We start from the raw sequence: 19,790 nt of genomic DNA, 5'->3' as shown, positions 1-19,790 counted from the left end.
TCTCCCTTCCCTCCCTCGCCTTCCCCGGCCGGCGGTAGCGGGAACGCGGCTCCGGCAGCTGCGGATCCGCCGAGCAGCGCGGAAACTTTTGGGCGAGTCGTTGCCGGGCTGCGGGCTAACTTCCCTCTCCCTCCCCGCTCCCTTCTCCCCACTCCCTTCTACTCCCTGCTCCCTTCTCCTCTCCTTTCTCCCCCCGGCTTTCCTCTCTCGCCCTCCTTTTTTCTCTTTTTTCCCCTTTTCTCTCTCTTTCGTCTCTTCCCTCCCCGCTCCCCCTTTCCCGCTCCACTCTGCTCCTCTCCCCCTCCGCCTTTTGTTTTCGCAGATAGTCGGCACACAAAGCTGGTCCCAGATTTGAGCGACGGCGAGACACCCTGATGTGTGAGCCTGGGGCGCGCCATGGATCTGACTAAGATGGGGCTGATCCAGCTGCAGAACCCCTGCCACCCCACCGGGCTGCTGCACAAAGCCAACCAGATGCGCCTGGCGGGGACGCTGTGCGACGTGGTCATCATGGTGGACAGCCAGGAGTTCCACGCGCACAGGACCGTGCTGGCCTGCACCAGCAAGATGTTCGAGATCCTCTTCCACCGCAACAGCCAGCACTACACCCTGGACTTCCTCTCGCCAAAGACGTTCCAGCAGATCCTGGAGTACGCGTACACTGCCACCCTACAAGCCAAGGTCGAGGACCTGGATGACCTGCTCTATGCTGCCGAGATCCTGGAAATTGAGTACCTGGAGGAGCAGTGCCTGAAGATCCTGGAGACTATACAGGCCTCCGAGGACAATGACACCGAGGTCGCCATGGCTGATGGAGGTGCCACCGCCACCACTGAGGAGGAGGAGGAGAAGAAGTCGAGGTACATCAAGGGCCTCTTCATCTCCAAGCCCGCTGGTGAGGAGGGTGGCTATGCTGGCATGGCCAGCCAGAGTCTGCTGGCAGCCACAGTGGAACAGAGCCCCTCTGCCTCTGCATCCTACTGCTCCCTCTCTTCCATGAGCCCCACCAAGGCGGCGGTGGACAGCTTGATGACCATCGGGCAGTCACTGCTGCAGAGCGCCCTGCCACCCAGTGCCCCCGAGGACTCTCGCTCTGCCACCGCCCGCCGCCCCGCTGGCCTCGCCGAAGTCAAGACTGAAGCAATGCAGGTGGATGAGGCCTCCAGCCACGACAGCCCCCGGACCGCCGAGCCCGGTGCCTCCAGTGGGGAGAAGCCTGACGAGAAGGGCAAAGAAGGGCCTGGCACCCCAACCCGCAGCAGTGTCATCACCAGTGCCCGTGAACTGCACTACACCCGCGAGGAGGGCGCCGAGCCACCCCCCGAGCCCGGCCAGGGGCTGCCGCTGGGGCCGGAGCCGTGCGCCGCTGCCCCGGGAGAGAAGCCCTTGGGCATCTACTCGCTGCTGCCGAACCACAAGACTGAGCCGGTGCTCGGCGTGCCGCCCACTGCGGCGTCCGCCCTGCACGTGCAGCCGGCCCTGGCTGTCTCCATGGACTTCAGCGCCTACGGTGGGCTGCTGCCCCAGGGCTTCATCCAGCGGGAGCTGTTCAGCAAGCTGGGGGAGCTGGCAGCTGGCATGAAGACAGAGAGCAGAGCCCTGGGTGAGCAGTGCAGCGTGTGTGGGGCAGAGCTGCCGGACAACGAGACCCTCGAGCAGCACAGGTGAGTGCGAGGCCGTGCCGTGGCATGCTGCACCGGGCAGCCGGGATCTCGCCAGAGGGTTCGGTTTCTGGCTGAGTATCAAACGTGCTGGTGCAAAGTTTCCATCATGTACCCCAAAACCAGTTTGTGGAGTAGCATTCTCAGAGGGATGGCTGTTGCAGCTCCCCCAGGTCTGTCACCATGCCAGAAGGTTCCTTCCAATGAATGCTGGCTGGGGACGGCCTGGATGAGCTGAGGCCGTCGGTGTTTCCTGCGAGCACAAACACCACCAGTTTCCCTGGCTGGCATCAAACAAGCAGCTCACAGTTGCTACCCTTTGAGTTTAGGGATCTGCGTGTGGAGAGAAGCAGTGGGGACAGGCAGCGCTCGCCCGCTCTGCTGAGAGCTGTCCCCCTGTGCCAGTGCCGGGGCACGCCAGCGCGGGCAGTGGTGGCAACATGTGGTGACTTGCCAGCCTGGGGGGTTTTGTGCCGCTCGGCTTTCCGGTTTATGAAACATTTACACTTCGCAGAAAGTGGCGCGGGGGTCAGGCTGGGTAACGCCGGGGCGAGCGCAGAGGGCTCGGGCTGCCGCAGAGCCGCGGGTCTGTCCCTGCGGGGAAGGTGAAGGGCTGAACCTGCAATGGCTGCAGAAGCGGCTTCGGGGCTGCCCTGCCCGGGGTGGGGGTCCGTGCTCACTCCCAGCCCCGCACCCGGGGCTTGTTGCGGGCTGGGAGCGGGTGGTGGCTCCTGACACGTGAGCTCAGTGCTCCGCTGTTTATTGCCTCCTGCTCGCGGCTCAGGGACCGGGGCTTATTCCCTCATTTGGCTGGGGAAGGGAGCCACGTTAACTGCCACACCAAAATCGGCGTCACCAGTCAAATCCCATGGCTCTGAACGTGCTGCTCTGGCCCCCGCTGTGGCTGCAGCCCCGCGACAGGACAGCAGCGTCCCGCCTAGGGAAGACATCACCGGCGCGCTGCCGTAGCATCTCCCTGCCTCCCCTGGCTGCGCAGCCTGTCAGGTTTTAATGAATCAACAGGTTAATTAGTCCTGATGCGCACAGGGCTCGGGGCCGGTGTCCGTGCCGGCACGTGCCTCCGGCGGGGCAGCCGGTGCCGCTCGGCGCCCGCCGGCGGGGCGGGATAGCGGCTGCCGGAGCGGCGGCTCCCGGTGCGCTCCGCCCGGCGCGCTCCGGGTGCGGGAGCCGAGCTGCGGGGCCGGGATCCTCCGCCCTGCGCGGCTCCGCGGGCGCCGCCAGCATCGCCCCTCGCTGTGCCGCAGGGACCCCTCGGGGCTGCTCGGCTCCGTGCGGGGGCACGGCCGCTCTCGGCTTTGTTCCCCCTCCGGCGAGCGGGAGAGCCGGGCTGGCGCTGGTTGCGTCCCCGAAGCAGCCTCGGCCGTGCGGTGATGCAGACCGAACGTCACCGGGAGAGCTGCAGTGAGGGCTCAGGGAGAATTTTAACGTGCCTCTCTGCCACGGTCTCAAGGCTCTCCCTTTCCCCCTCCAAGCCCAGAGCAGCGATTGCTGTGGCCGCGGTGGGGGCGATGCTGGGGCTGTCCGGAGGCTCCTGTGGCCAGCCGTGCATCTGTCCAGAGGGAGGGAGAGCTGCGCGGTCAGGTCCTTCCCCCGGGGTCGAGAGACGAGGGAGCATGGCCCAGCTGTCCAGCTCGGCAGCCCCTATTTCACAGCGCCTTCCCGGGCTCAGCCTGCTTTGACAGCCGCGGCTGCAAGCGTAGCTTATTTCTCACTTATTCATGGTCTTAGCGTGAGCCTGGGCACACGCCATGCTCCAGGGTCTGCCTGGAGCATGCAGCTCAGCGCTGGCCCCTGCCAGTGGAGCCTTAAAGGCAGTTGCTGAAGCCAGCACCAAACTCTGTTTGTCTGTTCTTGCTTTCTGACCGATTACCTGGCGCTGGCAAACTTTGCAGGGTTAGCCAAATCCTTTGAGCCGTGTTTAAACTGATCTGTAAGACCGTCCGTGTTGAAAGGCATTGGGTAACAGTCCAATGAACTCACTCCCCGGCCCCCAAAGTCGAAATCCCAGGCGGTTTGTGTGTAGACAGGGTCTCATGTGGCTTTTTTATAGTGTTTGCTTTCTAATACGTTGTGAGAATTACCATTTGGGGAGGATTTGTGGGATCCTATTGTATTCATGGAGCTGTTAAACAGCATCTGCGCTGGGCTGGGATCTGCAGCTCTGCCGGAGCAGCTCTGGTGGCAGCTGCACCGTGCTGGCTGCGGGCTCCTCTTCTCTCCCTGCCTGGTGGTGAGGGGGCCGGGGGTCTGTGCCCTGTGCTGGGGTCTGGGCAGCACCTCCCCAGCGCTGGAGGGGCAGGATGTGCCGGGGGCAGCGCGCTGTCGCTCGCTGACTCTCGCTGACCTCCTTCTGCCATGCTCTCGCTGCTGTGGTTTTGCTTTCCGACCCCAATGCGAGGCGGAGGTGCCCGATCAGAGCCGTTCCCAGCTGTGCCGAACCGGGGGCCAGGACAGGGGGCAGGGGCGGGGGTACCTCTCTGTTCCATGGGCGTTTGGCTGCCAGTGTGACAGCTCCCACGTGCCAAGCCCCAGCAGGTGACAGAGCCCGAAGCCACCCAGCACCAGTGCCACTCATTCTGCGTGCCGAGCCTGTTTGCAGAGCACAGGCAGCCCATGCATATGGCAGGGCTGTTTGTTTACACACACACATGCCTATAGAAGTGTAAACATATATGTTTAAGTCTTGGAGCTTTCTGAGTGTTGTTCCTGTCTTCATTAGTATGGGAAGCACGTGCAGGAAAAAGGAGAGCAAAGGGTTGGGTTGGCCTCGGCGAGCACAGGGGGCCACTGGCTCTGGGTGACAGACAGTGCCCGAGGGACAGTCATCTGCCCTGGCCCAGTGTGGTAACACAACTCCTTGGCCTCGTGGCAGCGCTGCCTGTACCCTGTCATACCCAGGAGCACTGAGCTGTGACCTTTGGGGGGCCAAGTGGCCACAAGCCTGGGCACTGCCTCTGACCAGGGTTTTCAGGTCCCTGAACCCACTGGCTGCTGCATGATCCATTTTCTTTCTCCCTTACTGAGCTTATGATTTTGACTAATTGAGTGTAGATTGAGTCGTCGAGTCTTTAATTTTTTTTATATAAGATTTCCTTCTGGGTTCAGCAAAGTTCAGACTTAATCTAATGTTAGTATTGATCGTCACTTCTAATTGCAGACAAAAAAGCCATAGTTCAGTGGCCCTTTTGGGGGCTGTTTTGTGACGGAATACCTCCAAGCTTAAGGTGAGAGCTGTGCCGAGCTGCCAGCTGAGCCTGGCATAATTTGTCACTGGGAAGGTAAACACCTTAAAACTTTAAAAAAATGAAACCGTGTCTTTTATAAAGTGATAGCAACTGGGAAGGCTGCCAGTGGGGATGTGATCCCTTATGCTTCATTTATGGCACAGCCAAGGACCCCAAGCCAGCGGGGGATTCTGGCCACGAGTTCCCCACCACGGCGATGCGGCTGCGGGCAGCGCGTGTGTCACTGCGAGAGGGAGATGCCGGGCTGGAGAGAAAAAGGATGATGGGGATGGTGGGGCACTGCTCCTCGTGGGCTGACTTTGGGTGGAAGGTGCTTGCCCTCATGTCATGTGGGGAGGATGTACCTTGGGGAAGGCGTCCATTCCGGCTGCCAGGTCTGTTCTGCATTGTGAGGTTCTATGGCTGAGCTGTCAGCTAAAGTGTGTGCACCAATGGGGGGTTTAAGGGCAAGGGTGAGGAGGCTCGCTGCACCCCAGTGGCTGCTGGCCAGCCACTGTACCCCAAACTCCAGATTTGTGCCCTCTTTTCCCATTGAAGGACAGAAAAGCAGTGGATCTGCCTGTCTGCTACCAGCAGCACCAGTGTTCAGGGCAGGGATCGATGCTCCCACAGTCTGAAATGCTCCTGCTTGGGAAAACTGCAGCTTCCCATGGGGATCCAGCCTTTGGCTCTTCCTCTGGCAGCCTCACCTCCCCTCTCTCCACCTGGATTAGCTGAGCGTTGTACTGCTAATGCCATTAGGCACGTTGGCACTGCTCGGCATGTCACAGTGAGAAACAGATGCAGTGTACCATTAAAGCAATAAACGTGATAAATCGGATCCCAAGTGCTTTGTGAGATGTTATTAGTGTTAATTTCAGTAGCCGAATACAGTAGTTGTTTTTTATTTCATTTTAAGCATTTGTCAATTTATGTTCCACTGCAATTTAACTTTTAAAAAAAGGAGGAAAAATGGAAAGCTAGCGGGGGAGGGAAGGCAAAGCCAGGGCAGCAGCCCCCCAAACTCTGCCCATGATTACTTCCAGAGTTGGAGGATGACCTGGCAGCTCTTGTTTCTCGCTGATGGGCCTTATTAGCGGCACCTGGCATCATAAGGGGCTAATGGAAACCAGCGTTGCCGGGGCCGGGCCGCGGCGCAGGGCAGCCGGGCGAGGAAGCTCTGATTAGCTTTATGGGCAGGGGGACGTGCCCCGCTCAGGAAATGAATGTTGCAGCTAAGGTCCACGGCGCTGACCCCGAGCGTGTAACCTGTGAGCGCCGGCCGAGACCCCGCGCAGGATGCTTGGGATTTCGGGGGCTCTCTGGTTCTTGTCATGGGCAGAGGGGGAATACAACGTGGTATGTTGCAGCCTTGAACTTTTGATTTATTCAGCGGGTGACTTAACCATTTCCATACTCAGCTCCGAGTGTGGAGGGAGAAAAGCCCCCTTTGGCTTCCACATAATTCCATCCATTATTCTGCATCAGTTTAGTAATGCATGCACTGCATTTGAAAGCGAAGCTCTGAGGTTCCCATCAGAAAACACCTATTTCTGTGTATTTTTTGTTTGTTTGTTTCCCTCTGCCCAGTGAAACTCTGGTTTCTCCTGGCCATGATGCCTGGTGCTTCTGACACCTTGCAGAGGGACATGCAGGGGTGTGATGGGGTCATTGCCTGCTCTCTGCCCCTTCCCCAGCACCCCCCAGTTCCCAGGGACCAGGACCCCACTGGCTGCAGGGCTGGGACCCCAATGCTTGAACCTGCCACACTGGGGACACTTGGGGGGCTTTTCCCCAGAGCTGGCTGTTGCTGCACGGCTCGATGAGATTTGCAGAGCATCCTCAGTCCTCGTTACACCTCATACAGTGCTGTTGGTTACAATGCCTTTGCAGCATTGTACAGAGGGCCCCTCAGAGAGACTGTGCTGGTTCAGGGCTGACTCTGCCCACCCTTTCTTCCTTTCCCTGTGGGCCATAGGAGTGGTGCAGAGCAGCCTGGGCTGTTGGTGACGGAGCATTCCTGCAGCCTTCCCCGCTTCTGTGGGATGTTGGCTCTTTAGTTACACCAGTCTGTAAATCTGTTTTCCTTGGATAGAGCAAAATGATCTGCATTTTCCTTTTTGCCTGCAATTAGCAAGATTTTTCTTTTATTCCCCCCTTGCCCCCCTTGACAGCTTCAAGAGAGGCTTTAAATGAGTAATTACTAAATATTTCCCGGCAGCCAAACACGGGGCCATGGCATCTCCTGTTGCAAAAGTGAAAAATATTTCTGTTTGCAGTTAATTTTAGTGGCAGGCAGATCATGTTAACTGGGTGTAATTGCTTCCAGATATGGCAGAGGGTTTTGTGTGTTGGGATGAAGGGTCTGGTAAGTGCTCACTTCCTGTGTAAATTAGCCTATTCCATTCATTCCTCCTCACCCGGCAGTCCTGGCTTGTGTCACTCTGCCGGTGAGGGGTTCTTCTCCCCGGCCTGGCTCAGCACTTTATGGTGGGATCAGTCCTTTGCAGGGCATCGCTCCCTCCTTTGCTGGAGGGGCTCTGCAGCCAGTGACCTGCACGGAGCTTGGCGTGCACCCTCGCCCTGGTAGTTTGGTGGTGTGACAAGGTACCAGCTGAAACAGGGAGGGTGGCACAAAGGGAATTTCAGACAGGATATCATATGAGCAACAGGGAAAGGCTCTTGCATCGTTTGGAATAAATGCAGACATGGCTGGGGAGTCTGCATGTGGCCAGACACCTTTGTCACATCGGCTGATGAGTTTCCAGTGCAGTTGTGACATCTACTTTTGTTCCCAGTTGCTCAGAGCTGCTGTGGGGTGTTCAGGAGCATCACCTCTGTGTCTGTTCTGGATAAGCTTTATCCAGGCTGAGGCGTGCCTGAAGCCCTTGGTTTCGGTGTGGAATGCGCTGGTTCGCGGTGGCAGCGCTCTGGGTAACTTCTGTGCAGACAGCAGAGCAGCAGGTACCTTTGGAAGAGCACCAGTGCTGTTGGACCACGTCACTCGCAAGAGGTCGATTCCAGTTTTTGGCAAGAGGTCACTGTGCCTCTGAAGGAGGGAGCGTTGCCCTAGAATCGGGGTTGCGGGAGCGAGCCTTTGTGGCCCAGGCTTATGCGCTGGCCAGGGGCCAGGGCCGCCCGGATCATTTTCGCTGTAGTGTTCTTAACTGATTTTAAGTAGATTATGGTTGGATACGCGCCCTGCTGTGCTGGTTCAGGTTTCCATCGGCCTTGGTTGTCTCATTGCTGTTTTATTGGCACGTTGTTTAGCAAACAAGCGGGCGATGTGCGATTGAGGAAAAGCCTCTCCACGTAGGCGCATAGAGCAGAGCCCAGCCAGAGCCGGCCGGCCGCCATAAATCAGCGTTAAACGCCGTGCTTTGTTCGGGTGTCAGCGCAGAGATGGGCTCTTATCGGCGTGTATCAGCCGCGCTGATAACCCCGCGCTCGCTCAGCGCAGCGCTGTGTGCCCGCGCCGCTGCCGGGCTGCGCGGCACCGTGGTGCGCCCCTGCTGCAGAACATGCACCTCCACCCAGCTGCAGCTTGGGCCGGAGCAGGGGGCTTGCTGTCACCGTGGTGACCTGTAGAGAAGGGAAACAGCATAAAAACAAAGAGAAACTCAAGAAACCGCCAGCCCCAAGCACCAGGCCTTGTCCATCGCCAGACTTGGGGACGTGTTTTGTGGTGGGTTTGGCAGTGCCAGGGAACAGTTGGTTTCGGTGCTGTCAGACATCTTTCCCAACCTTTGTGATTCCCAAACACCGACCCTGCCAGAGTTCAAGGAGCATTTGGACAATGCTCTCAGGCACATGGTGGGATTTTGTGGCTGTCCTGTGCTGTGCCAGTAGTTGGATGTTGATGATCCTTTTGAGTTCAGGCTATTCTGTGATTCTATGAATTCCACATCAGGTACTGCACCGTTACAACCCACATGTGGTTTTCCACTCCATCATAACTACTGAATGTGCTTTTATGCTTTTGCCACTGAGTCTGGGGATGGTGCTGGACTCCACATGCTTTGCCCTTGGTCACCTTCCCTCATTCTCGTCTCCATGGAGTATTTATAGTAAATCATATTAGAAAGGAGTGCTAAGGAGGAAGCATGATTCATCCTGCTTGAAACCACCACTGACATAAATAAAGGCAAAGCGCTTACTACGTGTTTTTTATTATGGTATTTAGGGACAGGTTGTACTAATTTTGGCATGCACAGAGTAAACCCAGGAAGGCTATGACTCCAAGAAATCCAGTTTCACCACAGCACAGGCTGTGTTTTCAAAAAACTCAACCAAAACCCAAGCGGCCTTCTTGAAAGTGCATGTGCATGGCAGCACAAGGCTTTTGGGGCAGGTTGTTGCCTTCCAGATTTCACTGGAAGTGTCTTTGGCTGTTCCGTTGGTTTCTCAGGGCTTTGCTGTCCTGCAGGAACAGAGATGGCTGTGAACTCAGGCTATTACCTTTACCTGTGAGGGTGATAAGGCTCCGGCACAGCTTCCCATAGAAACTGTGGCTGCCTCATCCCTGGAAGTGTCCAAGGCCAGGCTGGACAGGGGTTGGAGCAACCTGGGATAGTGGAAGGTGTCTGTGCCCATGGCAGAGGGTTAAAATGGGATGAGCTTTAAGGTCCCTCCCAATCTAAGCCATTCTGTTGCCACAGGTCTGGAATAGGATGTGCAAATTGTAGCAGAAAAGGCTCCCTGTTGAGGGGAGGCACAGAGAGGGTGTGCAGGGGGTGCTCGGTGCAGAGAGACCCTGCCAGTGGCTCTCGGGCTGTGTGAGCCGGGCTGCAGCGCGCGGCACAGGCAGCGTGGTGACGGATCTTATCAGGGCCGGGCACGGCTGCGGTCACGGCCGGCTGCACGGCGCACGCGAGCGGCCCGTGCGTGGGAGAGATAAGGGAGAGCGTGTGTGCCTGCCTGGCCCTGCACCCACAGCACCCACAGCACCCACGGCACCGAGCCCCTGGCAGTGCCTGCCTGGCCCTGCACCCACAGCACCCACAGCACCCACGGCACCGAGCCCCTGGCAGCACCCGCTGCTCAGCCCCACTGCAGTACCAACAGCCCCACGGCACCAGGGAGGGTCCCGGGTGGTCAGGGCACAGCACAGAGCTGCCACCCTCGCGCTTGGGCCCCTTTCTGCGAAACAGCCCCGTGCTCAGAACCGAAACCCTCCGCATCTCCCGCCCACCTCCCCCCCTACAGGGTGCTCTGCTGTTTGTACCAGGAACGAGGTGATTTCCTCTTCTCTTTCTTCCTTTCCCCTGTTCGTAGAAACGATGCCAAGTGCCGAGCGCAGGGCAGGGCACTCCTGCGAGTAAGAGCAGTGACCAGAGGCGCTTGTCACACGTGAAGCCTCTTTGGGCAGCTCTGCCCACACACTGCCCTTGCCTTCTCTTACAGAGTTGTGTTGGTGAGAACCAGCATGTGCAATGAAACTGGCAGAAAACCTGCTTCCCTGTAGCAGGAATAATCTTAGGAACATTTTAACTTGGGTGAGGACCTTCCCAGTGGAAGAAAAGTGAAAAGTAATTGATTTTGCTTCCCAGTTTCCTGTCTGCTCCTTGGGTGAGGGATGGGGAAATGCTATCCTGACTTTGCCATGCCTCCTCTAGCCTTTCAGTTCATCATCACCCTGGCTGAAGGGTGGCATTTGGTTGGGGTTTTTTTGGGGGAATTTGGGATTTGCATTTCTGGGGCTGTGGGGAAGATTGCATGTGGGGCAGGGCTGTAGGAAGTGGGTGTTGTGGTGGGAACTGGGCCACTGGCAGCTCCCAGCCTGCAGGGTGCTGAGTCAGCAGTACCTGAGTGTGGGGCAGCGCCAGGGCTGCCAGGGGATGCCCCCAGACCTGCCTGTGGGATTCCCCCAGCCCAACCCTGCCCACGGGTCTGGGGAGGGACACTGGCATCTCAGGATGCACAGGCAAGCGCCTCTATTGATTTCTGGCTTCTCTGACCCTTTAGCTGGAGGCAGCTCTTCCCTCAGCGTTGAACCAAATGTAACTTAGAGCAGTGCAGAAATGTTTATCATCCTTCCCTTGCAGCAGTGAGCACTGCCCAATGCATTATTTAGCAGGGTGGGCTCTGTGGCAGGCTGCCCTGGAGCGGGGGCCATGACCAGGCAGCACATGGGTGCTGGGGCCTCTCATGGGTTGTGTGTTTAGGGTGCAGGCGTCGCTGGGAGGAGAGCTTACACTGGACCTTGCACTGGCAGAGAGACCAGCTCTGCCTGGCCAGAAGATGGGAAGGGGATGGCAGAAGAGGGGACCATGGTGCTGGGGGGCTGAGTGAGGGGTCACAGAGATGGGCATCTCCTGAGGATGGCACTCAGGATGCTTCTCACCTTCTCCCATGGTGCCGCATGGCGGGGCACCAAAGGCTGGGCCAGTGGCACCGCTGGCAGCTGTGCCTCATCCTCCTCTGGCTGGAGGTGGAGAGCAGCTCGCTCCCTCGTTAGCGCCTCTGTTGCCAAGTGAACGAAGCGGCCGTGCACGGCGAGCTTCCTGCCAGCAACCCGTGTGTGTGTCGGGGAAGGGCCCTTCCATCGGCACCGCACTGCGTGCGGCGCGCGGCCACGGAGAGCCAGGTGCCAGAGCTGTGCTGCTCGTGGTCCTCCTGCTCTGGGGACCCTGTGCTCCGGGGACTCAGGGACTGTGTGCTGTGGGGGGGACCCTGTGCTCCGGGGACTCAGGGACTGTGTGCTTTGGGGGACTGTGTGCTCCAGGGACCCAGGCACTGTGTGCCCTGGTGACCATGTGCCCTGGTGACCCTGTGCTCTGGGAACCGTGTGCTCTGGTGACCATGTGCTCCAGGGACACAGGGACCGTGGCTCTGCCGCTCCACGTGCCCCAGGCAGCCCAGCTCTGCCCCAGCAAAGTGCTGATTTACCATGTGCCCGTGCCGGTCATCCTCCAGGTGCCACCGCTGTCACCTGTTGCGCCGAGGGCTGCTGCTGAGACAGCCCTTCTGCTCCGGTCTGCAGCGAGGGTATTTTCAATTACCTCTGGTCACCTCTCACACAGAGTCTGCCCTGGCTGTCTGGGTCAGACATGAGTTAGCTGCAAGTGTCACCGTGTTAAAGGGAATAACCGTGTCGCCTTCGAAGGGACGGTAACGATGGATGTTAATGCCTGTGGAACGACAGCCTGTGGCAGCACTCATTAAACAAGACTCCGTTTGGATTGCCAGATCCCTTTGATTCTTCCTGCATTATCTTCTGCCTCATCCTGGCTCTGCATCCTGGCATTGGGGTTTTATTATTTTATAGGAGCTGTAATGATCAGGCTGTGCCATGTGGCAGTGGTCAGTGTGCTCTCCCCACCATCCTCCTCCTCCTCAGGGTGCTCTTCAGCAGTGAACAGAGAACTCTTTGGTTGCTGGAGCATGTGGGGGCTTCTGCCTCCAGATGTGTTTTGCAGCCAGAATATCCCATGTTTAGGGGTGTTTGTTGGAAAATCCATAATACTTGTATTAACAAGTAATGGTTTTGTCATTTTCAGTATCTGTTGCTGGTTGCATTTCCCTGTGTGTATAAACTTTTCCTTTTCCTTAGTAAATAATGCCAGGGAAATGAGGGTGAAAAGCATTATGACTGTGTGGGCACAGAGACGGGGCTGTCCCTGCACTGCTGCCTGTCCCAGCCCGGCTCTGGAGTGGCCAGGCATTCCCAAAAGGACGTGCAGAGCATCCTGGACACAGCCCCAGCTGCTGACACTTCCAGCACAGCACTGAGCTGCCCACGGGGAGGACCAGCTGGAATGGTGCTGAGCATCATTTCCACCCGACATATTATTGCTCTTGCCAGAGCAGATTTGAAATCTATTTAACTTTTCAGTGCCCTGTACCCCCTTAAACGTTTCCCCTTTAAACGTTTCCAGTGTGTTCTCGCTGATGGGTTACCTTTTCTTTCCCCTTGGGCTATAATTAGTGTCCTTAACACAGAATTGCCTTAGAATTGGATTTGAAGAAGATAAGAATCAAATTACCAGTATTTATCTTGTAAATTCCAAAAGTTCTACTGAGAGGTACTGTACAAGAAGGATTTTAAAAATATTGTGCCCTGAAAACACCAACCTCCCGTGGATCCCAGGATTCTCCTGAGGGTCACGTCTGCAAAATACCTTGGGATGCAGAACCGGGCAAGGAGGGAGACAGGATGGTTCTGTCCCCACCAAAACGCTGCTGATGGGCTGGGGAGACAGGCAAAACACCTCCCCAGGCAGGTGGAGGTGCTGAGTCAGGGCAAGGATAAGGATCCCCCCTCCCGGTGGGTGACTGGATGCAGGGTGGGAGAATTGTCTCAGGCTGGGCTTTGGTTTTGGCTGTCACATCTGGTCCTGTCTAGGCTGGAGAGGAGAAGCCTTTGAAATGCCACCCCTCTCCCATTTTTCCAGGCTCCCACCTGGAGTCCCTCCCCGCTCTGACAGGCAGCTCTCAGATGGTGAGGCAAGTTGAGCACCAGAAAGGGATGAAGGTAATTTTGGTGGGCTCTGTTTTGACAGAAATTAAGCATCTGAATTTAAATGAAGGAGATGGTGAGCCCAGGCAGCTAAGACTATATTTTCATAGTATAAGCAGTTGCAGAAGAAGATTAATGGCATCTGTGTAAACACTCCATCGCAGAAGCAAGGGGCTGGGTTTTTTTAATAGTTAGAAAATACTAAGGATGGCTGGAGGCAGGAGACACCGTGCTTCCCTTCTGCTCACACCTTCCACCTCCCCGTCCATCCCACAGTAAATATTCCAGCCAGCCTCAGCCCCGCTCTCCCTTCTCGCAGTAAATTACATATTAAAGTAGCCTGGTAACTGAGCACCGGTTGCTGCGCGATAAGCTCGGGGAAATCGATATGTTTGCCATGTGCCTGCTTGTTTATGACACCTGCCTGCCGAGCAGTTGAGCAATGCTCCACGGCCCGGGCTGCGCTCACGGGAGGGGCTGCAGCAGCACCAAAGCATTTTTTTGCTTCCCAAGTGAGAGATACTGCACAGAGCTGCCTGGCAGGATCCTGCCAGGGGGTAACATAACAGCAGAGATGATCTTTGGTGATGCAGAGCACGGGGAGGCAGTAGGATCAGAGCGGGGTCACAGCTTCATCCATTTTTGGGGCTTCTCCCAGCCCCTGCAAAGGTTTCTGCTCTGGTTCCATGTGCCACCTGCATGGGTAGGTGTGGGAGCAGAGCCCAGGCGTTTACGCGCTCATTTTGTGCACGCGGCGCAGGGAGGCAGCTGCCCACACACCGAGCTTTGCGGGTGGGGTTGGCATCTCCCGAGCTCCGTGCCACGAGGCAGGGGCTGTGCGTTCCCCAGAGTGACACACAGGGCCCGTTGGCTGCATCCCAGTGCTCGGGATGTGCCCCAACCCCTGGGTCTGCCAGCAGCCAGCCCAGCTCCGCTCATGAACAGGGAGAGCCCTGGCTGAGAAAACTCTTCCCCTTCTCAGCCCAAGAGTTTGGGTGCTTTGCCTGCCAAGGGTGGGTGCCTGCTCACGTGCACCAGTGGGGCTTTGGGGTGGGAGCAGGCATTTTTTCTGAAATCGCAACTCAGCAAGCTGCAGTAATTGACCTTTTGACCCAGATATGAAGTTGGAAGGTAAAAGATACAGCTTGCAAGTTTTTTATAAAACTGTTGACCTCTCACAAGATTAACTCAGAGATAATAGTAATTATCAACAGTTTATGGTGGATCCAGTCGATGGTGAACATTACCTCCTGCCTAAAACTGAAGGTCGGTGTTTTACTGCAGCAGAGATAACTGCCACGGGTGTTCACACTGCCATCAGCCTGTAAAACCTCCCTGTACAGAGGGAACCCCTGAGTGGAGCCTGTGGGTAAACTGGCCCATGGGATGGGTCAGTGCAGTGCCCAGGCAGGGGCTAGGGGATGCTGAATGCCTCAGGACAGAGCAAACAGCCTCCCTGGCACTGTGCTGGCACACCAGGACAGCGGCTCCCGTGGGACACCTGGATCAGCAGAGCGGGCAAGGAGAGGCAGCACCCTGCTCCAAAGAGACACGTCCTCTTCCCTAGCTTTTGACTGCGTGCTTTCACTTTTTATGTACAAAAGATTGTCCATTTAATTAACTCGAGAATGCAATTTCAAAACCACTAATGCTTTACACATGACCGCTTTTAAAACACAAGTAGTGTTCCAGTCCTGCGCCACACTCCCTCTGCCTCTTCTGGGTTGTTTTGGAGACAGACATTGCCTCCCAGCAGACCCTGGTTCTTGAACAGGATTTGAACTGATTTGGGGTGTTTGATCCTGGCTTTGCCTTGTTGGTGTGCCTGGGCTGGCAGGAGCCTCCATAAGCAACAGCAACTCTTCCCTCCATGTCCTTGTCTTTCCCTGGCTGTCACCTGTTAATCTCCAGCCATGAACTGTGAGCTGGAGCATCTTTTCTCTGGCTCTGGTGAGCAGGCTTCATTTATGTTCCTTAAGCCGTGGTTTATCTTTTTTACTTTGTTTTGGTAGAGCTGGTTTCTAATGGATGTGCTTCTGTGCACACCCTCACTTTTGACCCCTCACCTGAAACACCCTTCAGCCTTTCCAGGTTCTTTAGTTTTTACCAGTCATATTTAAATGGATGAGGTGGGGGGATGCTGCAGATGCTGCAGAGGCTGGCCAAGTGGATGCGGCATGGTCAGTCCAGACAGCCTGTCCAGAATCTGCCCACCCTTGCTGGTGTGAGACCCCAGGGTGCTGTCTCTCTCTGCAGCCCCCACCCAGTACATGGATGGGCCCCAGAGCCCTCCTCTAACTGCTCCATCAAGGGGAGCTGCAGGTGGCTCTGGGGAAGCCCCAATTTTCCCTCCCACGTGCCTTCCCCCAGCCTGGCACAGGGAAATCGGGTGGGAACCTGCAGGCAAGGCGCTGCATTTGTTGTTAAAAACTTGCATGCACCATCCCCCCCCCCCCCTTTTTTCCTCCCTTTTTTTTTGTAGCTTAGAAACCTCTCTTTGTGGCAGAAGGCTGGGAGGGTTTGAATGCCACATCCCGGCGTAGGAGGCTGACTGGGACCATACGGCTTTATCATTCATTAATTCCTGTGCTCATTCATCCCCCTATTTAAAGTTCTCTGTAAAGACGGGAGCTACAGATGGTCTTTTGGTACCCGCTTTAGCCGTCAGCCCTCAGCCCCGACAAAGGGGTACAGAGGGAGCAGCAGAGTGTACAAAATATTTCCAACCATTAGAAATCGAGGTCTCATTCACTGGCAGCTCCTGTTTTGAAAGGGAATTTATGCAAGAGCATCGTAACCCCTGAGCCAGAGCATGGCCAGGAGTGGGGCTGCTCTGAGGGGCATCACCAGCTGCTTTTGCCTGTGGTAATTTGGTGCCAGGTCCCTGTTTCCAGTTTTATTTAGGAATGTGTTACTGTTACGACACCAACATCACGCTCTGGGCGCGGGAGGCAATGGCCAGAGTGTGCCTGGCAGGGATGCTGTGCCTCAGGGGTGCCAGGGCAGCTCGTGCTGCCTGGTGGTGTGTCCTTGCTGTTTGCTGGCACAGCGGCCACCACGTTCCCAGCACATGGAGGGTTTATGTGTGGTGACAACGGTGTGCTGGGCTGGGGATGCACTGGGGCTGCAGTGATGGCAGTGACACCCGTGACACCCCTGCCTGCCCACGCCTCAGTCGCCACACGTGTTTCAAATCCCACGGGGGATGCTCAGGGCTCCCGCTGTCCCTGTGGTTTTGCCCCCAGGAAAGGTTTGCAGGAGGGCACTAGGGCTGTGGGGATGCTGGCCCCCAAGGGGGTGGGAGTTGCACCCCTTGACAGAGGAGGAATTGCCAGTGTTGTGGATTTTGTGGAGCTGCTGGGGCACACAGGCTGGCTGCTGCCAAGAGGGCTCCAGACCTGATCCTGGGCACAGCATTCACTGCCATGAGCCATCCTTTCTTCAGGAAAGTCGGGACCAAAAGTTTTCTCATGGAAAAACCAAATTCTGCGATCTCGTTTTTGCACATGCTGTGCTTAAATATTAACACCAATTGAGCAAATTGCCTTTTAACTGCCTTTATTTGCTTTCATTAACGGTATAATTTAAAAGCTCCCGAATTTGCATGGAACCTGTTGTGCATGTTGGGGAGGGGGTGAGGCTGCTCATAAATGAATTAATGGTGAGCAAGGCTCCTCGGGGAGGTCCCAGGGTGCCAGGATGGCTCAGCAACGCCCGGCCTCGGGACGCCGCGTACTTTTGGCCGGGGCCACGGGGAGTGGAGCGTGTTGTCAGTGCTGGCGTCCCGCTCGCAGCTTGGCTCGCCAGGAAGGTATTTATTTATTTTTCATCAAAACATGTTGTACACTGAGCAAAACTAATTATGGAGAGCTGAGGCAGCGTCTTCCTGTCGGTGCGCCGGCACTGGACCCGGTGCAGGAGGGTGAAACTGCAGGGAAGGCTGCCCGTGCCGTGCCCCTGCTGCTGTCCCCGGTGCAGGGCCCTGCAGAGCCAGCAGCACCTGCCCACGCAGCTCTGCCATGGGGTGACAGCTCCAGCGTGGCTTTGGGAGCAGAGCCAGCCTGGACACGGTGGATGCAGCACAGCAGCCCCACGTGCTGCACCGTGCAGTGCTGACAGCTCTGCTCCGGCTGGGAGAGCTCCTTTGGCACTTCCCATTGCCACAGTCTCTCCCAAAAATACGTGTTTTCCGAGGGGGATTGTGCAGTTGGATGGGCAGCAGTGACCCCAGTCCCTGAGCTGCCAAGGTGCTTCCCTTGCTGCCACCTCCTCTTCCTTGGGGCTCCCCAAAACCCGGTGCAGTGCAGCTTTGTTAATTTGCTGCCTTGATAAGGTACATAATGTTCACTTCCCAACTTGTAATTGGAAACAATTAGTTCTTTGTCCTCCCTGGGAACTCCTGAGGAGGCGGCACAGACCTGGGCAAAGGCATGGTGCTGGCAGAGGACGGGAGGAGCCCAGTCCGGGGCTGGGGAAGCATCTGGGGAATCCAAGTGGAGCCCGGCATTTCCAGCCTGTCCCAGGGCATCTCTCCTGCCGCAGAAGGACTGTGTAACAGCCCAGCGTTACAGTTTCATTAATCAAAGACACTTCCAGTGCCCCCGTACAGCAACACGGCTGCTGCGCCTGTCCCTCGCTGACAGCTCCCTAATTCATCTTCTCAGGGAAGGGGAGAGAAGATGCTGCTGCTCCCACTCACGCTGCCAGTGCTGAGGCCATCGCCCGTTCTCCTTCCCAAACTTCTGAAGCGCAGCCAGCCCAGCATGAGGAATACTTTGGGAGACTCTCTGGGAGCCAGTGAGCACAGGGCAGGCAGCTCAGAGCAAAGGCAAGGCAAGACCCGTGGCTGGGCTCCTGCATGCTTGGGGCTCTCCCATCCCCTCTCCGAGGGAGGTGTCTCTGCCCATCCCCAAAATACAGGCATAAAACCCCGGTGTGTGCCAGACAGTCACATCCCAGGAGCCCAAACCAGCCCTCCAGAAAGGCACGTGACAATGCACAGATCCAGGCGGTGGCAGGTTGGAATTGGGCATCCTTAATTCCAGCTACAAAAACACAATGTTTTGGAGTTGCTAATAATAAGAAAGTGTTTTCATCAAAGCTTTATTCGTCTGTGTGCTGACATCTGGAGAGCCAAGATAGATATTTTCCTTAAGACTGTATTTCCAAGCCATGAGCTCTTCCCTGGCTGTTAATTAATCCTTTGTAGTTTAGCGACTGATGAAATCATGACTCTATGAAATTTTAATCCTTGCGCTGTATAGGCGCAGCCGACATTATCAGAGGACCCCAGGTGTGTGCTTGAAATTAGTTTGTTGAATCTCTTGCATATTTGATTACCTTATAAAACTCCTCAGGATCTAGGCTGTTCATGGGAGCAGCAGCAGCGTTTCTCTGGGGTTGGTGCCCATTCCCTGGGCAGTTCCCAGGCGGGTGAGCCGGGGCAGGAGCCAGGGAGGCACCAGGGAGGGGGCAGCAGCATCGTCAGCATCTCCACAGGGAGGTGAGGGGTGGGAGGCACATGTGCCCCTCATGGAACAGAGCAGCCAAGCTGTGGATGGATTCCATCTGGCACCTGGGGGCTGTTCCTACTCCCTGAAGAGGAGCTCAGTGCAGGGAAGCAGCTCCTGGCCCATCCCAGCTCATCCCTGAGGCAGCTCTGGGGTACCACCCTGTTCCTGATGCATGTCCAGCCTTAGCCCTGTGGTCAGGTCATCAAAGAGAGTGCAAATTAAAACAAAATTCCCTCTACCCTAAAATTCTGCCCCTCATTTAAATTTCTCTGTGCTCCAGCACCCTAATAGTATATTCACTTTCCCCTGTCTCCCTGCTTTTGGCTCTGGGGGGACTTTTGCCATTTCCTGGGGGCTTCGGGAGCTGCAGTCTCCCCCTTCCCTGGGGAGCAGCAGGACGATGCTGCCTGGACCATCCCAGGACTGTTGTCTCTGGAAAGCATCCGATGCATGATGCTGAATCCTTTTCCTGTGTCACAGAATCCCAAAATGGTTTGGGTTGGCAGGGCCCTTAAAGCTCATCCAGCTCCAGCCCCCTGCCATGGACAGGGACATCTTCCACCAGCCCAGGCTGCTCAGAGCCAGGTGTCCCAAGCATGCTGAAGGTCGGCAGGAAGGAGTGGCCGAGGCCAGCACTTTGCTGGTGCTCCAATGGCACACGTGCTGCTACGGAAACCAGATGATGAATATATTTTTAAACTTGGAATCTGTGAACCGCTTATTATTTCTGAATTAGGAATCAAAACATCTGCATAATCACGCCGCTGCTGCGGCAGATGTACTCAGCGAGAAGGTCACTTTGCTGTTTTGTGGAGATCTCGTGTGACTCGAGAGCAGCAGCTCCACTGATGCCTCTGACACCCGTGTCACAGATCTCATGTGACTCCAGAGCAGCAGCTCCCGTGCTCTCCTC

The 19,790-nt window shown here is 56.4% G+C and overlaps 1 protein-coding gene across 5 annotated transcripts in view; it reads left to right on the top strand.

Annotated features, from left to right (window-relative positions):
* ZBTB16 (zinc finger and BTB domain containing 16) overlaps positions 1-19,790 on the top strand; it is a 54,202-nt gene that overhangs the window by 777 nt on the left and 33,635 nt on the right. For 3 of the 5 annotated variants that reach the window (XM_074527857.1, XM_074527858.1, XM_074527856.1), the window contains exon 2: positions 323-1,664. In XM_074527857.1, coding sequence (XP_074383958.1) covers positions 397-1,664 — 1,268 coding nt within the window. In that variant the 5' untranslated portion in view covers positions 323-396. The remainder of the gene's footprint in view (positions 1-322; positions 1,665-19,790) is intronic. The other 2 variants (XM_074527859.1, XM_074527855.1) reach the window with 1 other exon arrangement.

Source organism: Zonotrichia albicollis, chromosome 27, assembly GCF_047830755.1.
Source record: "Zonotrichia albicollis isolate bZonAlb1 chromosome 27, bZonAlb1.hap1, whole genome shotgun sequence".
Classification (NCBI taxonomy): Eukaryota; Metazoa; Chordata; class Aves; order Passeriformes; family Passerellidae; genus Zonotrichia; species Zonotrichia albicollis.
This window is presented reverse-complemented; position numbering and strand designations above follow the sequence as displayed.